At 40.1% G+C, this 22,091-nt stretch overlaps 1 protein-coding gene across 4 annotated transcripts; it reads left to right on the top strand.

The window, feature by feature from the left end:
• The first annotated feature begins 277 nt into the window (after positions 1–277).
• ZNF654 (zinc finger protein 654) lies at positions 278–20,518 on the top strand. Of its 4 annotated transcripts, none has more exons than XM_035115703.3 (9): positions 278–457; positions 8,736–8,881; positions 10,853–10,934; positions 11,793–11,928; positions 13,057–13,259; positions 14,910–15,049; positions 15,381–15,522; positions 16,606–18,892; positions 19,240–20,518. In XM_035115703.3, exons 1-9 carry the CDS (start codon positions 326–328, stop codon positions 19,245–19,247), a joined length of 3,276 nt encoding a protein of 1,091 aa, XP_034971594.1. In that variant the 5' UTR covers positions 278–325; the 3' UTR covers positions 19,248–20,518. The 4 variants fall into 4 exon arrangements, with proteins under 4 accessions (XP_034971594.1, XP_034971593.1, XP_088524174.1 ...); XM_088668048.1 differs by lacking the exon at positions 278–457 and adding an exon at positions 522–791; XM_088668047.1 differs by lacking the exon at positions 278–457 and adding an exon at positions 1,013–1,328.
• The last annotated feature ends 1,573 nt before the right edge of the window (positions 20,519–22,091 follow it).

Genomic DNA, 22,091 nt, shown 5'->3' with positions numbered 1-22,091 from the left:
TGTGGGCCCAATCGCCAAGGGCAGAGGAGGAGCTTAGGAGAGGGAGGGGGTTGATCGATAGGCCTCCCGCCAATCAAAATGTGGGTCTGAGAGTTCAGCCGCGGATAGGGAGGCGCGTTTCCCAATCAAGAGCCGGAGAGCCGGAGCTGTGCCGAAATTAAACGGCCCGTGGCGGCTGATTGACAAGCGAGCTCGCCAGTAAGGACGGCCCATGGGGGGTGGTGCCGGAATTGAGGAATGCCGCGACAGAGGGCGGGCTATCCGGCGGATCGGGAGCACAGGGGAGGGGAGCTGAGCTCGGTACGCGCAGGGCGGCCGGAGCAGCATGGCGGAAGACGAGAGCGATCAGGAGTCAGAGAGGCTCGGCGAGGAACTCGAGGCCATTGCCGGGCCGCGGCTTCCCACTGGCTTGTCCCCGGCCTTGAGCAGCCAGTATTATTGCTACCGCTTCTGCCAGGTGAGGCGCTGGCCCCGCCCCCTGGAGGCTGACACCTTGCGGGGTGGGGGTGGGCTGGGGAGACGGACAGAAGGACAGGGGCGGCCGGGAAGGAAAAGCAGCTCCCCAGGTCCCCTGCGGGTGGTTCTCTTGGAGGCCCTTCGCGGGGGCGGACCAACCGCCGGAGGGGGCGACGTTGAGGGCCCCTTTCTCGGCCAAAGCCAGGCGCCGTTCTCCGGGCCCCCTTTCCCCCCTCACGGGCAACGACCGGGCGAGGGGGTTCGCGGGGAAAGCTCCTTTATTCTCTCTCCTATGCCCAGCAGTGGGGCGAAGAATTGCTCTCGTCTCCCCGCGGGTCAGTTTCTCCCCTCAGGAATAGCGAGGTTCACGAGCTCGTGGTTTGCTGCCCCCCTCTCTTTTATTGTGGGAGGGAGCAGTGATTTGTGTGAGGTGTCAACAGTGGAGCTCGGCCTGACCTTTTCATCCCCCCCCCCCTTTCCTGGCGCTGTCGCGGTGGGGGTGCTGGGGGGGGGGAGGGAGGGAGCTTCCCTCTCCCCCTCCGCCCGCCGGTCGGGCAGTTAGTTAGTTGCCAGGGTGGCGCGCGGGGTCTCCGTGAGGTCAGGGCTGGGCGGAGGGGGTGCGAGTTGTGAGGCAAAAAGGAGCAGGAGGAGACAGATAGGTTTGTTCTCTTTCCTGACTTGTCCATACTTACTTAATTAAAAAAAAGAAATAATAATAATAGGGCTTCCTTGCCAGGGGAGAAAGAAAAATGCGCTCCGAGGAAAATGGCTGGTGGCAAACTAGTTTGCGTTGCTGCTGATGTTTGTTAGGAGGAGTAGCTGTCCCTGAAGGCTTTTGTTCCCTGGGGAAGAGGAGGAAGAGGAGGACCATGGTTGGTTGAGTGGTCTTGTTTTATTAATCAACTGCTTGGTTCGTATTATTTGAAACATTGCTCGGCTGCTATTTCTACAAGGTATCTTATGACACTAACCGTCCTGTGCTATGCGTGCTTGAGGTGAAGTTCACCCTATTTAGCAAAACTTACCGTACTTGCAGGTGTGTATGCTCATTGGAATCAATCAGGGCTCCCCCCCCCCCCCGGAGTCAATTGTTCTAATAAATTATTTGCTTAATTTTGAAACACTTGCTGTTCAACTATTTACCAGGTTTGGAACATTTTAAAAGCAGTTTCAACAGCCTAAAGATGATAAATGACAGCTAAATCTCATTGCTACATTGTTTGCATTTTTGTAGGTTGCTTGTATATAAGGCAACAGCAAATCAAAACTGGATGACAATGTATTGACTTGGTGGCCAAATAAAAAAGCATTTTTGCTATCCTTATTTTGTATTTAAATAATTTGGGGTGGAATCCTGCTACCCACTTACCTGGAAGTAAGTGAACTCATTGAGTTTTAATTCAGAGTAGACATGTACAGGATTGCACTGCTCATACTGTATTGGGTTGTTCATGCAAAGATAATCAGAATATGGCTTTGATTACACATTGACCATGCATTTAATATAAATAGTATATCAAATGCTTGACTAGTAGATTATTGTAAACACCATAACTTTGTAACCTGTGTAAGGCACTTTTGATTGTGGTGTAGTGACAAGAACAGGCAGAAGCTCACAACTGTGACTAGGCCTACTGTATATGCTAGGTGTTTCTCTCTCCCCTTCCCTAATAGCATGCAGACAGAAAAAAGGCAGTGTATAAAATGCTATGCTTTGGAGGAAGACTGCTGATAGAAACTAACTTGCAAATTTCTAGCTAGCTACATCTTGAGTGCTGATACCCTTTAAAGAATCCTTTCTGTAATCCTTTCTTTGTAGCTTTCGATTTTTAAAAACTAGATTTACTAGGACTGTGAAGACTGACGTAGGGCCCAGTCTTTGTTTCTCATTCCCCATTCTCTCAAACACATAGATTCTATGCCCTGAGAGTTCATCTATTCCACACTTACAGTGCTATGTTGGTGAAAAATCTGGTTGGCATGGTAAAACTTGTAGTTTTAGACAGTCTTCATTGATAAACATTTAGACTTCCAAATCAGTGTGTTTAGGGCTGGAATGGAAATCTGCTTAACCTGCCTTTCTATTTATTGGCTTCATATCCTCCATTTTCTGTTTTAACCAGGCAGTGTTGTGCCTTTCCACTGTCACTGCTTCTTTGGCTCTTATACAAAGTTACTGAATTGTTACTATAAATTTCCACAATTGGATGCCCAGGGTAAAGTAGTTGATATAAAATGACAATTTTAATAAATTCCAATAACACATACATTGCTGTGTGCTTGATGTGGGAAAGTGTGTGGCTATTAACTTGTGTGAGTCTGACTGTCTAATATGTGTATTGACAAGCTTTGTTTTTTAAAACACCTTAAGAAAATTGATGCCTTAAACTGGAAGGAGGAGACAATGTTATTACAAGAAAGGAAAAGTGAAACAGAGCTAAAGAAAGTTGTGCTTTTTCATGGCTACAATTCCTATTCCTTATCATATGGGACTGGAGGATTTAGTTGTCATGACTAGCTTATGTGTAAGCAACTGGTGTTCCTTACTTTGAAATTGATTTTGCAATTTGATGTTGAGTAACACTCCTGCTCAGTAATGTTTGTAGGTAGAGGATATGCATAACACATGTCTGGATCCAAGTTCGGAGCTGGTTTTTAGTATTGGGGCATTTCAGTTTACATGAACATAATCTGATTAATATTATTCTACTAAATTATTTCCTTGCAGTTTTCAATATATTTTTTGTACCTTGTTTTAGATCATATTAGATTTATGTGGAAATTGTTTAATCTGATTGTGTACTTTTTGATGTAATTATGTTATTTATGTTGTAAGCCATTGTGAGCATGGTTTTAACTATGGAAAGGCAGCATACAAATAAAATTATGTATATATGTATCTGATGCCAGCTGACTTATACGGTGGAACCTCATGTTATGTAACACCCTCCCTACTAAGGGATATGTACAAAACATGGAAAAAGGGGGAAATCACCAGAGAGGAATTCAAAGTCAGAGACAAAGTAGAGACAAAGTCAGAAAAGCTAAAGCATAGAATGAACTCAGGCTTGCTGGAGAGGTTAAAAGCAACAAAAAGGGCTTTTATGGGTATGTCCGTAGCAAAAGGAAGAACAAGGAAACAGTGGGGTCACTTAGATGAGAAGATGGTGAAATGCGAACAGGGGATAGAGAAAGGGCAGAACTCCTCAACGCCTTCTTTGCCTCAGTCTTCTCCAAAAAAGAAAACAATGCCTGACCTGAAGAATATGGAACTGATCATTCAGCAGGGGAAACACAGCCCAGAATAAGTAAGGAGGTAGTACAAGAATACTTGGCTAGTTTAGATGTATTCAAGTCTCAGGGCCAGATGAATTACATCCAATAGTATTAAAAGAACTGGCAGAGGTGATTTCGGAACCTCTGGCAATAATCTTTGAAAATTCCTGGAGAACAGGCAAAGTTCCAGCAGACTGGAGGAGGGCAAATGTTGTCCCTATTTTCAAAAAGGGGAAAAGAGGGGACCCAAACAATTACCACCCAGTCAGCCTGACATCAGTACCAGGAAAGATTCTAGAGCAGATCATTAAGCAAACGGTCTGTGAGCACCTAGAAAGAAACACTGTGATCACTAAAAGTCAGCATGGGTTTCTGAAAAAAAAGTCATGTCAGACTAATCTGATCTCATTTTTTGACAGAATTACAAGCCTGGTAGATGAAGGGAACGCTGTGGATGTAGCCTATCTTGATTTCAGCAAGGCCTTTGACAAGGTGCCCCATGATATTATTGAAGCTGGTAAAATGCGGGCTAGACAATGATACCATTCAGTGGATTTGTAACTGGCTGACTGACCAAACCCAAAGGGTGCTCATCAATGGCTCCTCCTCATCCTGGAGAGTAGTGACTAGTGGGGTGCCACAGGGTTCTGTCTTGGGCCCAGTCTTATTCAACATCTTTATCAATGACCTGGATGATGGGCTTGAGGCCATCCTGAGCAAGTTTGCAGATGACACCAAATTGGGAGGGGTGGCTAATACCCCAGAGGACAGGATCACACTTCAAAATGACCTTAACAGATTAGACAACTGGGCCAAAGCAAACAAGATGAATTTTAACAAGGAGAAATGTAAAGTACTACACTTGGGCAAAAAAAATGAAAGGCACAAATACAGGATGGGAGACACCTGGCTTGAGAGCAGTACATGTGAAAAGGACCTAGGAGTCTTGGTAGACCACAGACTTGACATGAGTCAGCAGTGTGATGCAGCAGCTAAAAAAAAGCCAATGCAATTCTGCGCTGCATCAACAGGAGTATAGCATCTAGATCAAAGGAAGTAATAGTACCACTGTACTCTGCTCTGGTCAGACCTCACCTGGAGTACTGTGTCCAGTTCTGGGCACCACAGTTCAAGAAGGATACTGACAAGCTGGAACGTGTCCAGAGAAGGGCAACCAAAATGGTCAAAGGCCTGGAAACTATGCCTTATGAGGAACGGCTTAGGGAGCTGGGTATGTTTAGCCTGGAGAAGAGAAGGTTAAGGGGTGATATGATAGCCATGTTCAAATATATGAAAGGATGTCATATATAGAGGAGAGAGAAAGGTTGTTTTCTGCTGCTCCAGAGAAGCGGACACGGAGCAATGGATTCAAACTACAAGAAAGAAGATTCCACCTAAACATTAGGAAGAACTTCCTGACAGTAAGAGCTGTTCGGCAGTGGAATTTGCTACCAAGGAGGTCTTTAAGCAGAGGCAGTGGAATTTGTTACCTTCTTTGGAGGTCTTTAAGCAGAGGCTTGACAGGCATATGCCAAGAATGCTTTGATGGTGTTTCCTGCTTGGCAGGGGGTTGGACTGGATGGCCCTTGTGGTCTCTTTCAACTCTACGATTCTATGATTCTATTAATGCTTCGGGTTACGAGCTCCACTAACCTGGAAGTAGATGCTCCTGGTTGCGAACTTTGCCCCCATATGTGAGTGGAAGTCGCGCGCTGGCGATGCAGCAGCAGCAGCAGCAGGAGATGCCATTAGCAAAAGCGCACCTCATGTTAAGAACGGTTTTGGGTTACAAACGGACCTACAGTTCGTAACTGGAGGTACTACTGTACCTGGTGGTTTGCTACTTGTTATCATGAAATCATCTCTCTTCTATCCCAATTCCTAAGTGATATTAGTGGGGGTAACGTATCATTTCAACCATTCATGATGATGATGATGATAATTAATAATAATAATAATACTAATGTATTATTTATACCCCACCCATCTGGCTGGGTTTCCCCAGCTACTCTGGGCGGCTTCCAACAAAAGGTTAAAATGTCATTAAAAACTTCCCTAAACAGGGCTGCTGCGACGAAACCCAAAGGACTTTGCCACCGTTTAATATGCGACAAACCCAGTCCCGGCGTTGTCACTAAACTTTCAGGGATCTTTCTTAATATGTGACGAAATGTCCTCCCTCTCTATTACTAAAAATGTGACTCAGGAATCCAGGGGTGAAACCACCACCCCCCACTTCTCCTGCCGCCTTAAAATAAACCCCTGTTACTTGGGTTTCTTAGTAAAGAGAGTCTTCCAGCTTACGTGGCCTGGTATCATGAGAAACTCTAGGCTGTTTGACGGAATAACCTCCTGCCTACAGTAAAGGGTCTCACTCAGTTTGATTCCCCACTGCAGAAGTTTGCCCTTTCCACTCTGGCAACTTTGTAGCACCCCAGGTTATCCTCCTAAGCCTCCTCAGTGTAACTCTAGGACACAAACTGTCGCCTCTATTCCCGAGGTAAGTTTTGACCTCTATTGAGCCACCACTTCTGTGAGCTCTGACACCCAGCTGGAATAACTAGGAACATCCACTCCTAATATAACATTTAAGAAAGCTTTATTCAAACTAGAGGTCTTTTAAAACGCGTAATGGTTTCATGTGTACAGGCTCTTAGATCAAATTCTTAGTTTCAATTAACAATGGCTAGATAATATAATTCAATTACACTCCTCAGAACACTTTAAGATCTCCTACGCCTACCCACACTCTCCCTCGCTCCCACAACCCTCTCCTCCAAATTAACTGCCTCCCATTCCTTTTAAACTCCTGGCAGTCCCGCCCCTCAGGAATGGAATGCGTCATTTATCCAGGAGGTTGGGGTTTAACTCTCTGCACCCTGGAGTTCTTTTGCCCACCAGGCCAATCCGTCACAGCTGCCTTCAGATGTTTTCTAAAAATCAGATGGGAGGGTGTTCCACAAGGTGGGTGCCACTGCCTGGTTCCCTGTAACCTCACTTCTCACAGTGAGGGAACCGCCAGAAGGCCCTCGGCGCTGGACCTCAATATCCAGGTATACTGGGGCGAGGCGTTTAAGGCTTTAAAGGTCAGCATCACCACTTTGAATTGTGCTCGGAAACGTACACTGAGATCACAGCTGCTGCAGCTGCTGGTCATGTTAAAAAGAATTATAAATTACTGCAGAATTGTTGTTTATGGAGAAAATGCATCTGATGCCTGCCCTCTATGTTAAAAACATATATGCTTAATTTTTACTAACGGATTTGGATCAATTTAATCGTATCCAGCAAAAAAGCCTATGGGAAGAAATTGAAATGGGATATAAATCAACCTCTTCACTGTGTGAAGCTTCATTGGTTGGCAAAAGCTTGTTTGACAGCAACAAGAAAACAAGCCTTTAATGCCATTGGTCCTGTCCTATGGAAAGCAATGCCGGTAAAATTTCAGCAGACATTAACACAGTTGATTCAACCTCATAATCTACAGGCAAACAGATTCTGCCCCCTCTGTAGTTAATATGTTGCATATTCCATTGTTTTTACAAATGCAAGGCACACATATTCATTTAAATACTGCTTTAAATATTATTTGAATAACTTGTGCAGCTACCACAATACATACTTAATGCTGAACACCCTCCTTGTCACTAGACCTGGTAGCAAAATATTTAAAGCAGTAAAAACTGAATGGGAGGAGTTGCTTTATGCAATGATGGTCACTTCATTTCAATGATCTCTAGCAGACCACCCCATTGCCCACCCTTCAAGTATTCATTCTCATCGCCCCTCCAACTGCCCCTCCTGTCTTTATTTGTTCATCAGTCTTGTTGGAAGATGTGTGGAAAACTGCTTGTTACTAAATGCCTGCAAGCACCTTCGTTCCCTCTCCCTGGGAAGAGCACACACCAGCTTGCTCAAAACAAAGAGCCCCAAATAAGCATTCCTTCCTAAGATTTGGCTTTATTGGTGCCGACAGGTAAAATGAGATTTTTAAGTGCAATTTTTCAAAAGATAATTTGTTAATATTATATTTGATCAGCATTGAAGCCCACACATATCCATTAGGTGGGTGGTGGTCTGCCTCTCACTCTTCGTTCCTTCTTTTGCTTGCTTTGTCTGCAGACTATCCTTTATTTTCCCTTTCTTTGCTATATCTTGCTTGTTAGCTCTTTCTGAATGTTATGGAGAGGATGGATGCAATGAGGTGGTGTGTTTATATCAAACACATATTTAAAAAATAAATACAGTAATGCTATTTAGGGGAAGAATTCCAGCCCATCACTGAGATGGGTAATGAAACGGCCTCGGCCCAGTATACCTGAAGGAGCGTCTCCACCCTCATCGTTCTGCCCGGAAACTGAGGTCCAGTGCCGAGGGCCTTCTGGTGGTTCCTTCACTGCGAGAAGCAAAGCTACAGGGAACCAGGCATAGGGCCTTCTCGGTAGTGGTGCCCGCCCTGTGGAATGCCTTCCCATCAGATGTCAAAGAGATAAACAACTACATGACACTTAGAAAACATCTGAAAGCAGCTCTGTTTAGGGAAGTTTTAAATGTGTGACATTTTAATGTATTTTAATCTTTGTTGGAAGCCGCCCAGAGTTGCTGGGGAAACCCAGCCGGATGGGCGGAGTACAAATAATAAATTACTATTATTATATTATTATTCCAAAAGTTTTTTTTAAAAAAAGTCAGGACAAATAGTTGTTTGGCCCCTAGCACCTAGTAGTTTTTTCTGTGTAAGTTGGCACACTTGTTTATATTGTGCCTGTGTTAGCAGTCCTCAGTTTCATCCAGATCTAGTTCTTGTTTATCAGAGTTACTGTCCAGTCTCAAATTGTTGTAATCTTTGGTAGCAATTTTATTGACCCTGACAGTGGACTGCCCATTTGCCAAATATTACAAAAGAGATCCTCATGGCTTTGCAACTTGTTAGAATTCCTCTTTGTTCTGATTTTGACCAGATTTAATTTGAACTCTTTTTTTCCCTTTTCCCCTGCCAATAGGTTGTGGAAGACTATGCTGGAAGATGGCAGGTTCCTCTGCCACAGCTTCAAGTGCTTCAGACAGCGCTCTGTTGTTTCACATCTGCTTGTGTATCATTCCCAACTGATTGTGAGCACGTGCAGTATGTGCTGAGTAGCTTAGCCTTGTAAGTATGATTATTTCACTCTTCATCATGTAAGATTCCAATGTTGCGAACAAGTAAAAATGCTGAACTAAATCATAAACTAAAACATATAATGAAATCATAAACAATAGTTTGAGGCCTCAGCAAACCTGTACAACTGGTTAATAAAAATGCCTGGGAAAATAGAAACGGAACAACTTCAGCAGAACATGTCAAAACAAAATATTCGTTTCTCCTATTTCTGCCCTAATTTGGATAATTCATCACTTGAGAAATGCATAGTCAAGGACAACTCTTGTTTATTTTCTGAGTTAAATGTTGTGAAGAAGATTAACATCTCACCCCCCCCCGACTATGTGAAAATCAATGATTGCTGTCATAACCATTTCACAAGTTGTAGTTTGTAACTAACTATCCTCCTGTGTGTTCGTTCACATGTAAGGCTGGGATTGGCCTATATATATTGTTGGGTGATAGTTCTCATTTTTCACATGTTAATTAATCCAGCTCTATGGTAGATTCGGGGGGGGATTTCCCCTTGTGAATTTAAGACATGAAACAACATTTCATAGAAAATATTTTTAAAAGAAACTTAATTGTTAATATGCCCTATTATGATGTTTGCTTATTTTAAATTGGAAACAAGCTCAAGCACTTGATAAACCTGCTTTGAGCATCTTTTAAAATGATGATCAAAATAATCTGTGATCAGGTTGAAATACTTTTTATTTTTAATCCCCTGTCTGGCTCACGTCTGCCACCTCTGTAAATAATAGTTGTGTTCAGTTTGACTTGTGAGTCACAAGTTCCTGTGCAGTCTCTGTTTTGAAATACTGAAAGCTCAATCTTGTCTCTTTTTGATACATATCAGCCAGTATCAGCTGCCAGTGCAGAGTATGTACTGGGTGTGGGAGAGATTTTCCTTGGCTGGTGAAGACTAGGAGACACTTGGCTAGTTGCTGGCTGGAATCCTTAGGCACTGCAAATTAAAAAGTTCAAATATGTAGTTGGTCAATATTGATGTAGTTTCTCTAAGTGTTTTATACCTTAGCTAGATTTCCGTATTTTGACAGTGATGCTTCAGTACTTTTGTTCACCACGGCAAGTATGACACTGCTCTCTGAAGAATGTGGCAAGCTGCAAGCCTTCCTCCCAACTTTGAAGCAGCATAGGGGTGGAGATAACCCTGGCATTTACACGGAAATCTCTAGCATGATGGTTTTGAGGAAGAATTTTGGCTTCCAGATGTGTTCATTTGTGCTTTTAAATTTTGCCTGTGGACTAAAATAATCGGCACTTTTGTTTGAGGTACTGTTGGTGTCACAAGTGCCTTAGCAGAGGCATGGAAAATTGTTCAAGAAGTTACTTGTACTTTTGGCAGGAAGGCCAGAATGGATAATGAAACGTGTTTGGAACTTCCCTTGCAGATTCCTATAAGGGTTGCTTCTCATAATACCACATGCATTTGGGATCATTAGGTTAGATTATCCATGAAGCTGGAGTTGACTTGCTCTCTCCTCTTAGGTTCTGCAGTCTTGAGGATTGCCCACTGTGTAGCCAAGTTGAATACTGATAGGACTGAATTAATACTGACTGGCAAGCCATGTGCAATACGAGGGAAGGGGTAGTCAGAATTAATGCTGACTTCATAGCAGGAATGGGGATTCTGTGGCTGATCAGATGCTGCTGAACTACAGTTATTGTCATCCCCAACCACTGAACATGCTTGCTGGCAGGAGTTGGAATTCAGGAGCCTTTGGACAGCCACAGGTTCCCAGTTCCTTCTTATCTCAGTCACACAAGTTTCATCTTTGTGATACATAAGTGGCTTCCTCATGTGTTCTGATGCAATTCAGGGTGCTTGTTTGATATAAAGCCCACAGGGGCTAGTGTCACATTGGTGCTTAGTTTAAAATTCTGCGCTTAAATCTTGTGAAATAAATGTCTTCATTTTTTGCCTCGTTTTTGATTCCTAATTGCTTTGCTTTTTAGGAGTTTTTTTGAATTGCTGCTCTTCTTTGGAAAGGATGAATTCTATGAAGATCCTTTAAAAGATATGCTGGGCTCAATCCAGGTTTGTTCATACGTTTGAGGAAAGGCTATTATTACAGTTTTCAGAGTATGTGACAGAGATTCAGTAAGCAAAAAGTAGCCTCCTGCTTTGAAAAACCTTAAAACTGAGAAATGAGATCACTGGTAAATATTTTATGCTAAGATCAGTAAGATTAGCTTTTTATGCTAAACTTCCCTAGGAGAAGGCTGGCCAACTTTTTTCAGTATGTGACTTTGGATCCCACATTTACAGTGTCTTGTCCTCCAGTGCACACTGGGAAAGCAGAAAACAACTTTTAGTGGTAAATGACAGTGTGCTTTCAGAGAGCTGTCAATTGGAAGTAAGCCTGAGAGTCACACAGCTTTTTGCCAGGCCAATACCATTGTTTGATGTCTTTCTTGTAGCTTCTTGACTCACCAAGAACACTGAGCAGTTTGGGCTTGCCTCCCAGCATTGCCACTGCCATCTCAGCCTTTACCCTGTGACGCAATGAGAGAATGTTGCAGAAGTCTCTCTGATATATTTGTGTGCTGCTGGGGGTGTTGGGGAAGGAAAGCTTGAGAGAGCTAGTCAAGGGGCATTGAGAAGGGTAACCTGGGCACATTACTGGCCAACACTCTGACTTCCCTCCCACCTAGTCAATATATCTCTGTTATCTTCATTTTTTAAAAAAATTATTTTAAACTTTGAAAATACAAATGTAAACAATGGAAAAGGTTGCCCTTAACTCATAACATAAGATAAACGAGAATTAATGCTTTAAATGTATTTTACCCTCTGTGTTTATGGAATTATATTAAATTATGCAGTATATTTATGAAAAGACAAAGCAAGCTTAGTCCACTTGACGTATTAAAGAAATATTTGTATCCATTTTAGGAATGTCAGAACCTCTTGAGCAGATACGGAAGCGTTAACTTGGAGTTGGTGACTCGAATTATCAGAGATGGAGGGCCTTGGGAAGATCCTGTATTACAAGCTGTCCTTAAAGCAAAGCCAGTTTCTCAGGAGTTGGGTACTAAGCTTTTTCCCCATAAATAGACCAAAATAGTACCACAGAGAAATGTCCTAAATCATGTAATCTTCTCATAATTTTATGTAACTTCATTTGCAGGTTGTCTATCACTCATTTTATACTGGGGATAGTGGGGTAGAATTGACATTTATAATTTCATTAAAATTTTTTTCCAAAAGGGAATTTCTCTTCCTCCCTGCTGTATCATTATTCCCTGGGCAGCTGACAGTTATGGAAAAGAAAGAAAAAATAACACCCCATAAAATCACATAACAGAATAAAATGAATTGCCATGGAAATTAAAAGAAACTTGGGTGGAATAAATAGCCTGTGTATGAAGTGTTTGATGTCTTTCTTGTAGCCTCTTGACTCACCAAGAACACTGAGCAGTTTGGGCTTGCCTCCCAGCATTGCCACTGCCATCTCAGCCTTCACCCTGTGACGCAATGAGAGAATGTTGCATTAATTGCATTAATATGAGCACACTAGTCTTGCCCTATTGGCCGCTTATACATGTGAAGCTTTCAATTTCTGTGTGTTGCTCCTGATGAGCAAAGCGTTCAAAGAACAACTCCATGTGTTTCCCCCAGTTGTCTATACAAATCTTTCCCTCAGTCAATTGTGAAATATTTGCTTGTTTAGGAGTTTGGAATGCAATTGTAATAAAGAATATTGCAGTAAAAGGCTTACAGTTGCCATTAATCAGTCACTGGGGCTGAGTTAATATGAAAGAGGCATGTGGCAGTGGAGGTGATATGCTATTTCCTGTTAATGTAAGAATTTTTATACTGATTCTAAAGTAGCTGACATCTAACTGACATCATTCTATGATTAATCTAGATATTTTACAAAAAAAATATTAAATTTGTTAGTTTGTTACAGAAAAAAAAAGGCCTCAAACATACTTAGAACATAAAGTAGAGGTAAAAATACAGTATAATATAACCAGATTTGCACAACAACATATGCAATTCATAAATACTCAAAGTAATTTGTTGGGAGGTTGACCTAGCATAATTTGTTAACTTTAACATCTTACATCTTTATAAAATAGAACTTTTTGTTTAACCTATGTTGCAATTTAATTTTGTTGTAATCTAACTGTTTTTTCCCATTTGTTTTTACCAGTTAACAAATATTTAAGCTCTGAAAACCCGCTGTTCTTTGAATTGCGTGCCAGATACCTTATTGCTTGTGAACGCATCCCAGAGGCAATGGCTCTAATCAAATCTTGCATGAATCATCCAGATATTAGTAAAGACCTTTACTTCCATCAAGCATTTTTCATGTGTCTTTATATGTCACCACTGGAAGACCAGCTTTTTCAGGAGGTACTGTTCAACACACTTTTGTGCTTAACAATATAGCTTAATGTTTTGATGATAATTGTAAAATTCCTATTACAGCAAAGTAGACAAATGGTAAAACAAGGATGTTTTAAAATCAAATTCCTGCACTAAATATCAAACTTTGTACAGAAGATAATTTCTGAAAAGCAATAGAAGCTGTTTCCATCCTAATGCTAGCATTGAACTACCTGTACTCCTGAACTGGATGTCCATAGTTTGTGTGATGGGAGCCATATAGAAGTAAATGAAGAGGTGAAATTGATAGGACCAAATTGCAAACAGTTTTTGATGGGATCCATGTTTTCTCGTGGTGGTGGGGGGATTGAGAGAAAATGCATTGCATTTTAACGATATGTAGTGTTGATTAATGTTATTTAAAACATAAAACAGTTTTAAAATATTTTAGGCTGGAACAGTATTAATTGTTAGTCTTCTCAATTGATTCCCATAGCAGTTGCACTAAATTTCCTGTAACACTGACAACCATGCTGCTGAAAGCTAGTGTCTTCTTTTGCTTGCGAGTTATTGAAATGCTGTATGTAAGGTTAAAGGTAAAGGACTCCTGGACAGTTAAGTCCAGTCAAATGCAACTATGGGGTGCAGTCCTCATCTCACTTCAGGCTGAGGAAGCCAGCATTTGTCCGCAGACAGCTTTGTGGGTCATGTGGCCAGCATGACTAAACTGTTTCTGGTGCAACTGGACACCATGGCGAGTGCCAGAGTGCATGGAAATTCCATTTACCTTCCCACCACAGTAGTACCTATTTATCTACTCGTACTGCTAGGTTTTTGAACTGCTAGGTTGGCAGAAGCTGGGACAGAACAACAGGAGTTCATCCCTCGCACGGATTCAAACTGCCAACCTTCCAATCGGCAAGCTCAAGAGACTCAGTGGTTTAGACCTTGTTCAGAAACAATGTTGATGCAGAAAAAAATGTGTGCCACAGGCAGTGATGACTCTAAAACATGGTCTCCAATGATCTAAATAGTCATCTTATACACAGATGGCATGCATAATTAGTCATTTTTTCTGGAATTAAAGTAATACTTGATACTATCTTTCTCAATCACTCTGCTACAAAATTAATAAGGTAGCAATTTTTACTCTGTTACAGTCAATAGTTTTAGATAGGGTTGAATAAAAATACATCAATTTACAGTAAGTAATCTGAAGAAGTGTGCATGCACACGAAAGCTCATACCTATGACAAACTTAGTTGGTCTCCAAGGTGCTACTGGAAGGAATTTTTTTATTTTTTGTTTCAGTAAGTTATAGTTTACTGCTAAACTTCCATCACAAGTTTCTGTATGTGTTAATATTATGAAGTTTTTTTAAAATCCCTTTTAACATTGTTAGTGAGTGTTTTTTGGGATGCATTTTACTGAAATCAAATTGCCAAACTAGCTGCTTACAAGGGTCAAATATATGTTGTATAGAAACTGTCTTAATATACTTCCATTCTAAAATAAAAAATCTAGGTAACACTCCCAAACCTAACTGAAAATAAAATTGGCATTCATATTTGACAGCAATCGCTCTAGTAGTGGCAGTTTGAAGATTCCAATTACTGTTAAATGGTGAACATAAATGTTACTAGACTTGCTCAAATGGATCTCATTTTGATTGTATAGCACTTGCTGAGGACTGATTGCAAGAATGGCACTGAAATCATCTGCAACATTGCAAAGGAGGGGAAGACTGCCTTGGCCTTGTACCTTTGTGAATCATTCCTTATTCCACAGCTCAAAAAAGGAGAGATGTATTGCATATGGTAAATACTTTTTCTATCTCTGGTAATATTTTGTTATGGTAACATAATATCTGCAGGTTGTAGATTCATATTGCTACTAAAAGCTAGTAGAAGTATAACTTATAGTTGTAACTAATACATAGTCAAGCTTTCACTTTTCTGAATTGCTATTGAAGATACCCTTACAGCATGGGATTTACTGCAGATTCTCTCTGTGTGCGTGTGTGCGCGTTTAGAATCCTGGGTTATATGTAAATTACTGTGTTCTTAGCATAATTACTCTTCTATAAATATTTCACTTACAGAATTGCTGTTTGAGCTTCATGCTAACAAACCACTTTCTGTTTTATAGGGAGCTGATCTTTGTTTGGAGTAAACTGCAGCTTAAATCTAATCCATCAAAACAAGTGTTTGTAGAGCAATGCTACCACCTCCTAAGGATAGCTACAAACATAAGAGTTATATTCCCTTTCATGAAAGTTATTAGGGATGAAGTAAGTTACTGGTTTTTTTGTAAACTTTTTTTTTTTAAAAAAATACTAGATTCCACCACTGCTATGAATAATTATTGTACACAGATGCATAATAGAACTTTTAGTTTGAACGTCAGAAATTGTTTATAGATGCTGCATCAGAGATAGGAGCACTGCAGACTTAACTCTTAATCATAATTAATGCTAACCACTATTTTAATCCTGGTTAAGATCCGAAACATACTGTGAAATCATGGTTTTAGTTTGCAGCAGAAATGTACACAGTGCCACTAGTGAAACTTGTAGTACTTTTTATAGGGACATAAGATCAAGTGGTGTTTAAACAGAAACTTTGAAGATTGTTTTCATTGCATCTAGCATGTTAGTTTTTTGCATTCTGTAAATTTATTTGAGATGAATGGATTTTTTTTTAAAAAAAAACCTTCCCAGTGTAACTTGTCTATATTGCCATTGTTACTTATGCCATAAAGTATTAATTCAATAACTTTATTACTCATTTCATTGCACTATAATGTAGGCATACTTCAATAAGATGCATAAATTATATGTGCATCTGAAGATTATGTGTGCCCCATAGGGGAAATATCCCCTTTCCTCATTTGTACATCACCATGAAAGTACAACCAGAAGTATGACTTCCTTCTAACATACAGAGGTGCATCTTGGTGCTTTCAGAGGTCTCCTTTATACATCTGTAGCAGTTGTGCGAGTATATAGGAGGCTGCTATAGCCTCAGGCCATCAGTCTAGCTCATGTCAAGGAAGACAACTTCATTGGCCCTTCCCCTGATGTAAGACTACTCCTATTGAAGGCTTGGTATAATAGTCATGGTATAATAGAAAACGATAGCTGTTGGTTAAGAACATAACATGGCAAACATAATATTTTGGAGCCAAACAGAAGCTTTTTTTAAACAGCATATTTGGCAGGGATGTTCATGCCTGCTCCATTCAGTATATTATAATCTGTAAATAGCTGTAGATTATTATGAGATGTAGAAGGATCCCAGTAAAATGGAATGTCTTTGTGTTCTGGGTTTTGAAAACATTGATAAGTTGATATTGTCTCATTTCTTTTCCATAGGTTGGCAAAGAAGGCCTGCAGATTTGTGTTGAGATATGTGGGAGTGCTCTCCAGTTGGATCTCCGTGATGATCCAAAAATGAAGTGTCTGATATATAAAACCATTGCTCACTTTTTGCCAAATGACTTGGAGATTGTCAGAATATGTGCTCTTTCTGTCTTTTTCCTTGAGCGCACCTTGGAATCATATAGCACAGTTGAACATCTGTATAAATGTGCGGATGAAGAATACAATGATCAGACCAGTTCTGTTCAGAATCGTGTGCGTTTTGAGCTGCTTCCAATTTTGAAAAAGGGGTTGTTCTTTGATCCTGAGTTCTGGAATTTCTTGATGATCAAGCAGAACTGTTTAGCACTGCTAAAGGAGAAAGCATCAGTTGATTTGAATAAAACTACGCCAGGACATTCTTCTGCACATGTTTCGAAGACACGTCGAGGATTGCGTGGTGATCAAGCCTGTATAGCTGATGTAAACAATACAGAACTAGAGCATGATGACCCTTCTGGAGCACATGATAATTCCAAGAAAAACCATATAACTCTCGGTTCATCTAAAGTCGATCACAATGTTCCAAGGCACCGTTGTGTGTTATGTAACAGGGAATTTCTTGGTGGTCACATTGTGAGGCACGCACAAGCTCATCAGAAAAAAGGCAGTTTTTCCTGTGTAATGTGTCGCAGGAAATTCAGGCAAAAAGGAGTAATGCTCAAGCACTTAAAGAATCACATCAAGAAAATGACAAGGCGTCACCTTGCTGTTACTTGTCATGATCAGGAAACCCCTAATGTAAATGAAATAAAATGTGCCGATACAGGTGTCACAACTGAAAATGGGAAGTCGGAAAGCTGCATAGATAGCAAAGTAGAGGTTGTCATCATACCGGATACAAATCAGGAGATGCAAAATTCTGAACTCCCATTTGATATAACTGAAAATCATGATAGTTGCCAGGGCACCATTATTGAAAATGGTAGTTGTGATAGCAGTTCAAATAATATTCCTGAACCAGAAACCATGGGAGGATTTCCAGAAAGTGATAGCAACCTAAATAAAGAGTTGCCTATACTTCATAAAGTAAATGGGGTGTTATGCCCTCAGAATGACTTTGATATTATGGACCAAGCAGGTAACTTCAAGTGTCCTGCTAATGGCTGTATTAGAGTCTTTAAAAAGATAAGATTTCTGAATAAACATGCCCGGAAAGCTCACCCCTCTGATTTGAAGGTGCAAGAACACATAATGAAGTCTAATAAAGGAAAATGTCGCTTCTGTCAGAGAAAGTTTTTTGATTCTCAACATTTTATTGATCATCTAAAGCAGCACGTTTATCCAAATGTTTATTTTTGTTTACACTTTAACTGTAATCAGAGATTTAAGCTATCCACAGAACTTGCGGAGCATATAAAAAGTCACAGTGAGTTTAAAGCTCAGTGTAACTTTGCACAGTGCGGTAAGCTTTTTGAAGATCTTTCGTTGCTGTATGAGCATGAAGCTCAGCATTATTCCAACAAAACTGGTCCTTTGGAAGAAACTGATGAAATCAATTCTTCAGATACTACTTTGGAATCCCAGTGTAGCATCCAGGAAAAAGAAAGTAGTAATAGTAAAAAGGAGACTGCAATAGACTTGCCAGTTCCAACATGGAAAGCAAGAAAAGATTCTACAGAACCAAAGACTTACATTCAGAGTGAGAAGAAAATTAATAGTGTAATTCCGAATGGGAATGAAAATGCATGTGAAGGTACTGCTACAGTGGTGAACTTGATAGACCAAAAGATACCTGCGGTAGAGCCAAATTCAGAGAACTGTAATGTTACTGACCAACTAGTCAATGGGTATGGTGAACTGGAACAGACTTCTTCAGCATCCCTAGATACTGATTCAGAAAGTGTGGTTGACAAAACAAGGGCAGAAAATGGATCCGTTCTGCCTGTTTTACAGAACTCTCCTGATACACCACCAAACAGTGTTGCTACAGTCTCTCAGTTGCCTTCAAAACCAAATCTGATAACAGAAAATACTTCATATGGCTTAATTTCAACAAAGCCTTTTGTTAGACCATTGCCGCCAAGTTACCTGGATGAGCGATACATTAGCATGCCAAAACGTAGAAAAACTTTGACTGACAAAGTAGATACCCATTCAGAACAAGATAAAACTAGTAGCAAATCGGAAAGGTTAAGATGCAGCAAATGCCTGACCACCTACTGTAACTCAGAAGCACTTGAGCTTCACCTTGCACAAAAGAAATGTCGGACACTCTTTGGATTCGATTCAGATGATGAAAGTAAGTTTTGAAATACTAGGTCTGTGTATAGTGTAAAAGCATTAAACAAGATACAGTGGAAACAAGCAAGTGCCAGACAAATATGGAAAATGAGTGCAGTACATTTAAGGAGAAATGAATCCAAAATGTTAGGGTAGATAGATGCAAGAAACAATTGAATATAAGCTGCCAGATATAATATAGGCAATAGCTGCCAGAATATAATATAGGCAAGCAAGTTAGTTTGAGTGGTTTTTTAAAAGACAGTATTCCATACTTGTTAAGTAGCTGAATTCCAGTATGAAACAAGAATACAGAATACTGTATTGTGTATACTGTAAACATAATAATGTAATATTTATTCACAGGTGCCTGATCAAATGTTGTGAGAAGATTTCTCAGTGAAGAGTGATGTGGTGGAGCACTACAATATTCTGCATCAGTTATCTTTCCCTTGTTGGCCTTAATTATAAAGAAGTCTGAAGTTACTAAAGAAAATCATTATCTTGCTCAGTCAAAGTACACTTGGGTCAGATCTAAGTGACTGTAGGAACTGCAGAATTTGAGTCCAGAAAAACTGTGTTAAAGCCCCCAAAGTACCAGTAATCTAGAAGCCACAAGGTCCTACATGAAGTTCCAGTGTAAGTAAGTTCAAAGTGCAGTAACATACTGAGTGGGAACTAGGGAGAAACACAAGTGGTACATGCCTCTTTCAGATGTGCACAGTCAAAGGAAGCCTGTCTATATTATAACAACTATTTTGAGTCATTCTATTAAATGTCCGTATGCATAAAACCCAGTCAATTAAAAGTTGATCTGTTTGTAGAGGTTGATTATTCTTAGCATTGGCATTTGGCTTATATTGTACTGTACAGTACTTTGGAAAGAGAACCCGTGAATGTAACAGAAGATGATAACATGGCCATATCCTGGTAAAAATGTTAAGGCATACAAAACATGGAAGCGTCTTATATTTCAAACACAAGTAATTAAACTTCTTTCAAATGCTGCAACTTTCTTTTTTCCCCTTCAATACCTGACCCATAGATGATATCTATAAAGAATGCAGGCAAAGTGAAAATCATTTAAGTACAGTGTTGGATACATATGCTATTGAAGGCAGCTGAACTTCACCTGGAATATAAAATGATTTTTTTATTCGAAGTATAGTTATTATGTTGGTATGGTTGATATCTTGAAAGACCAGTTTCCTCTACAAAATGAGCTACTTTGTTGTTGCTTTTTAAAAAAGAGGTACAGTTCCAACTTTTCTAGAGTCCCACAGGATTCAAAGTAGATTGTCAATCCTAGGAATAAAAGCACTTGGCAAAATAACTTCATACCTGGTTAAATGAATATACCCATATTGTAATCAATATAGGAAGATATAATTATCTTTATGAAACAGTTGCTTTTTCTGAAAGATTATTGAAATGTATTTCTTTACAAAATTTGTGGTAAAATTTTTAGGACTCACTGTTTCTTTAGCTAACTGAATGCCTGTAAGGACAATTTGCACTGTGCCTTGAGAGGTGAAGCTTTAACCAACCTCATTCACAACATAGTATATGTAAAGACAGAGCATTCAGATACAAAAGAAGATCCAAACAAATATTTTCTTGAATAAATCAATATGCAATTTTTTCATTTCATGAAAGGTCACATGTCAAGAGACTTTGCTAACCACAGATATTTTGGATACATTAATCTGGGTGGAATAGTATGTTTCAAAGTATTGAATGATGGTGTGTGAGTTACATTTCAACTTGTTGATCAGGTTCACGTAGTTACCTCTTCTCATCCATAAAACAGGGGTATTTCAGTGTTAAAAACAAAACCTTCATAATCAAATATAGCCAAATTGGGGGTGGGGGTGGAATTTGATCTCACACAAACGTGCTTGTACCCTAAAACTATCATTTAGTGTATTGGACACCAAAGTATGTGTTTAACCTTTGCATGCATTTGAGGTTATTGACTTGGATCCAGATTTTTGTTGAGCCATAGGTATTACTTAATCTACACTTATTAATTGCCTTCTAAACCACCATCTCAGTGGTTTACACAGAATAATTTAAAATGGTTAAAAACACAAAAACAGAAAATACAGTTAAGACAATACTGAAACCCTAACAAGTGGACCCTCATAGCATAGCTCCAGCTGAGAGAAAAATGGCTTCTGCCGTTTCTGGTAAGTGCAGATAGCGGCCACCTGTCATATCTCAACAGGAATACTGTTTCACATTAAGAGCTGCTCTGAGTTAATGTGGAGCAGGCTTCTGAAATCTTTGGAACTTGTAGGAGGAACTCTGAGGCAGTTTCTCAAGTAACCTGGTCCTGAGCTGCATAGGGACTTGTATGTCAATACCAACACTTTGAACTTGGCAGCAATTGGCAGCCAGTGCAAATATCGCAAGCAAGGTGTTTATATGCTGGTGATGGTTCCCCCCCCCCCACAAATAACCTAGCTGTCACATTCTGCTCCAGCCTTCCAGATCAACCTCTAGGGTAGTCCCACATAGAGTACATTGCAGAAATCCCAACTGTGGAGTTACCAATGTAAGGTAGCTGCAATGGGAAAAGGGATTGGTGACAATTGCCTACTTTTCCTTCTGCCAGTGGGAACTCTGGATCAGAGGTCTTTGAAGGAACCGTTTTGCAGAAGGCTTGGTTTGTATTCTGCCCACTGTCAAAGCTGCTCTAGACTATACTAAAATAGCAAAATTCAGTCCCAATATAATCCAAATTATAATAGCAGATTTCTGTTGATGTATAAATTATGAAATATTACTTTGCATGGAAATAACTCTCATAGCACATTACACAAATGTCATACCTGGGTTCCCTGCTTTTTACCACTTACATGTCCAATATAACTTTTTTTGTTTGTTTCTGTGTACCCTGGCACCCGTGTTTAGTAGTTTACATTAAATGGGAGTCATTAACAAATTTTGGAATTTAACTGTGATTTAGTTGGATTCTGCTTGATACCATTACTAGATTAGTAAATATTTTTTCCCTATCATTGCAATATTAAAAGTGAAAGTTCTCATAAATGACATTTAATTTGGTGGATTTCTGTCAAAATGAAGATAATGACCAAGGAACATAGCAAGAGTCCACAAGAGGTTGTTTTTCAGCAGCTGGTAATTCAGAAACATGTTGCCTTTGATTCTGGACATGGTATATAGCCATCATGACTACTGGCCATGACACTTTC

This window comes from Zootoca vivipara, chromosome 4 (assembly GCF_965207765.1).
Source record: "Zootoca vivipara chromosome 4, rZooViv2.hap1.1, whole genome shotgun sequence".
NCBI lineage: Eukaryota > Metazoa > Chordata > Lepidosauria > Squamata > Lacertidae > Zootoca > Zootoca vivipara.
This window is presented reverse-complemented; position numbering and strand designations above follow the sequence as displayed.

What these genes read in the sequence shown, in the direction of transcription:
- ZNF654 (XM_035115702.3), top strand. Translation starts at nt 326, where the DNA reads ATGGCGGAAGACGAGAGCGATCAGGAGTCAGAGAGGCTCGGCGAGGAA. An exon ending in AAGACCAGCTTTTTCAGGAG is followed by an intron (nt 13,260 to 14,909) that starts GTACTGTTCAAC and finishes TTGATTGTATAG; the next exon opens with CACTTGCTGAGGACTGATTG. An exon ending in GGAGAGATGTATTGCATATG is followed by an intron (nt 15,050 to 15,380) that starts GTAAATACTTTT and finishes TCTGTTTTATAG; the next exon opens with GGAGCTGATCTTTGTTTGGA.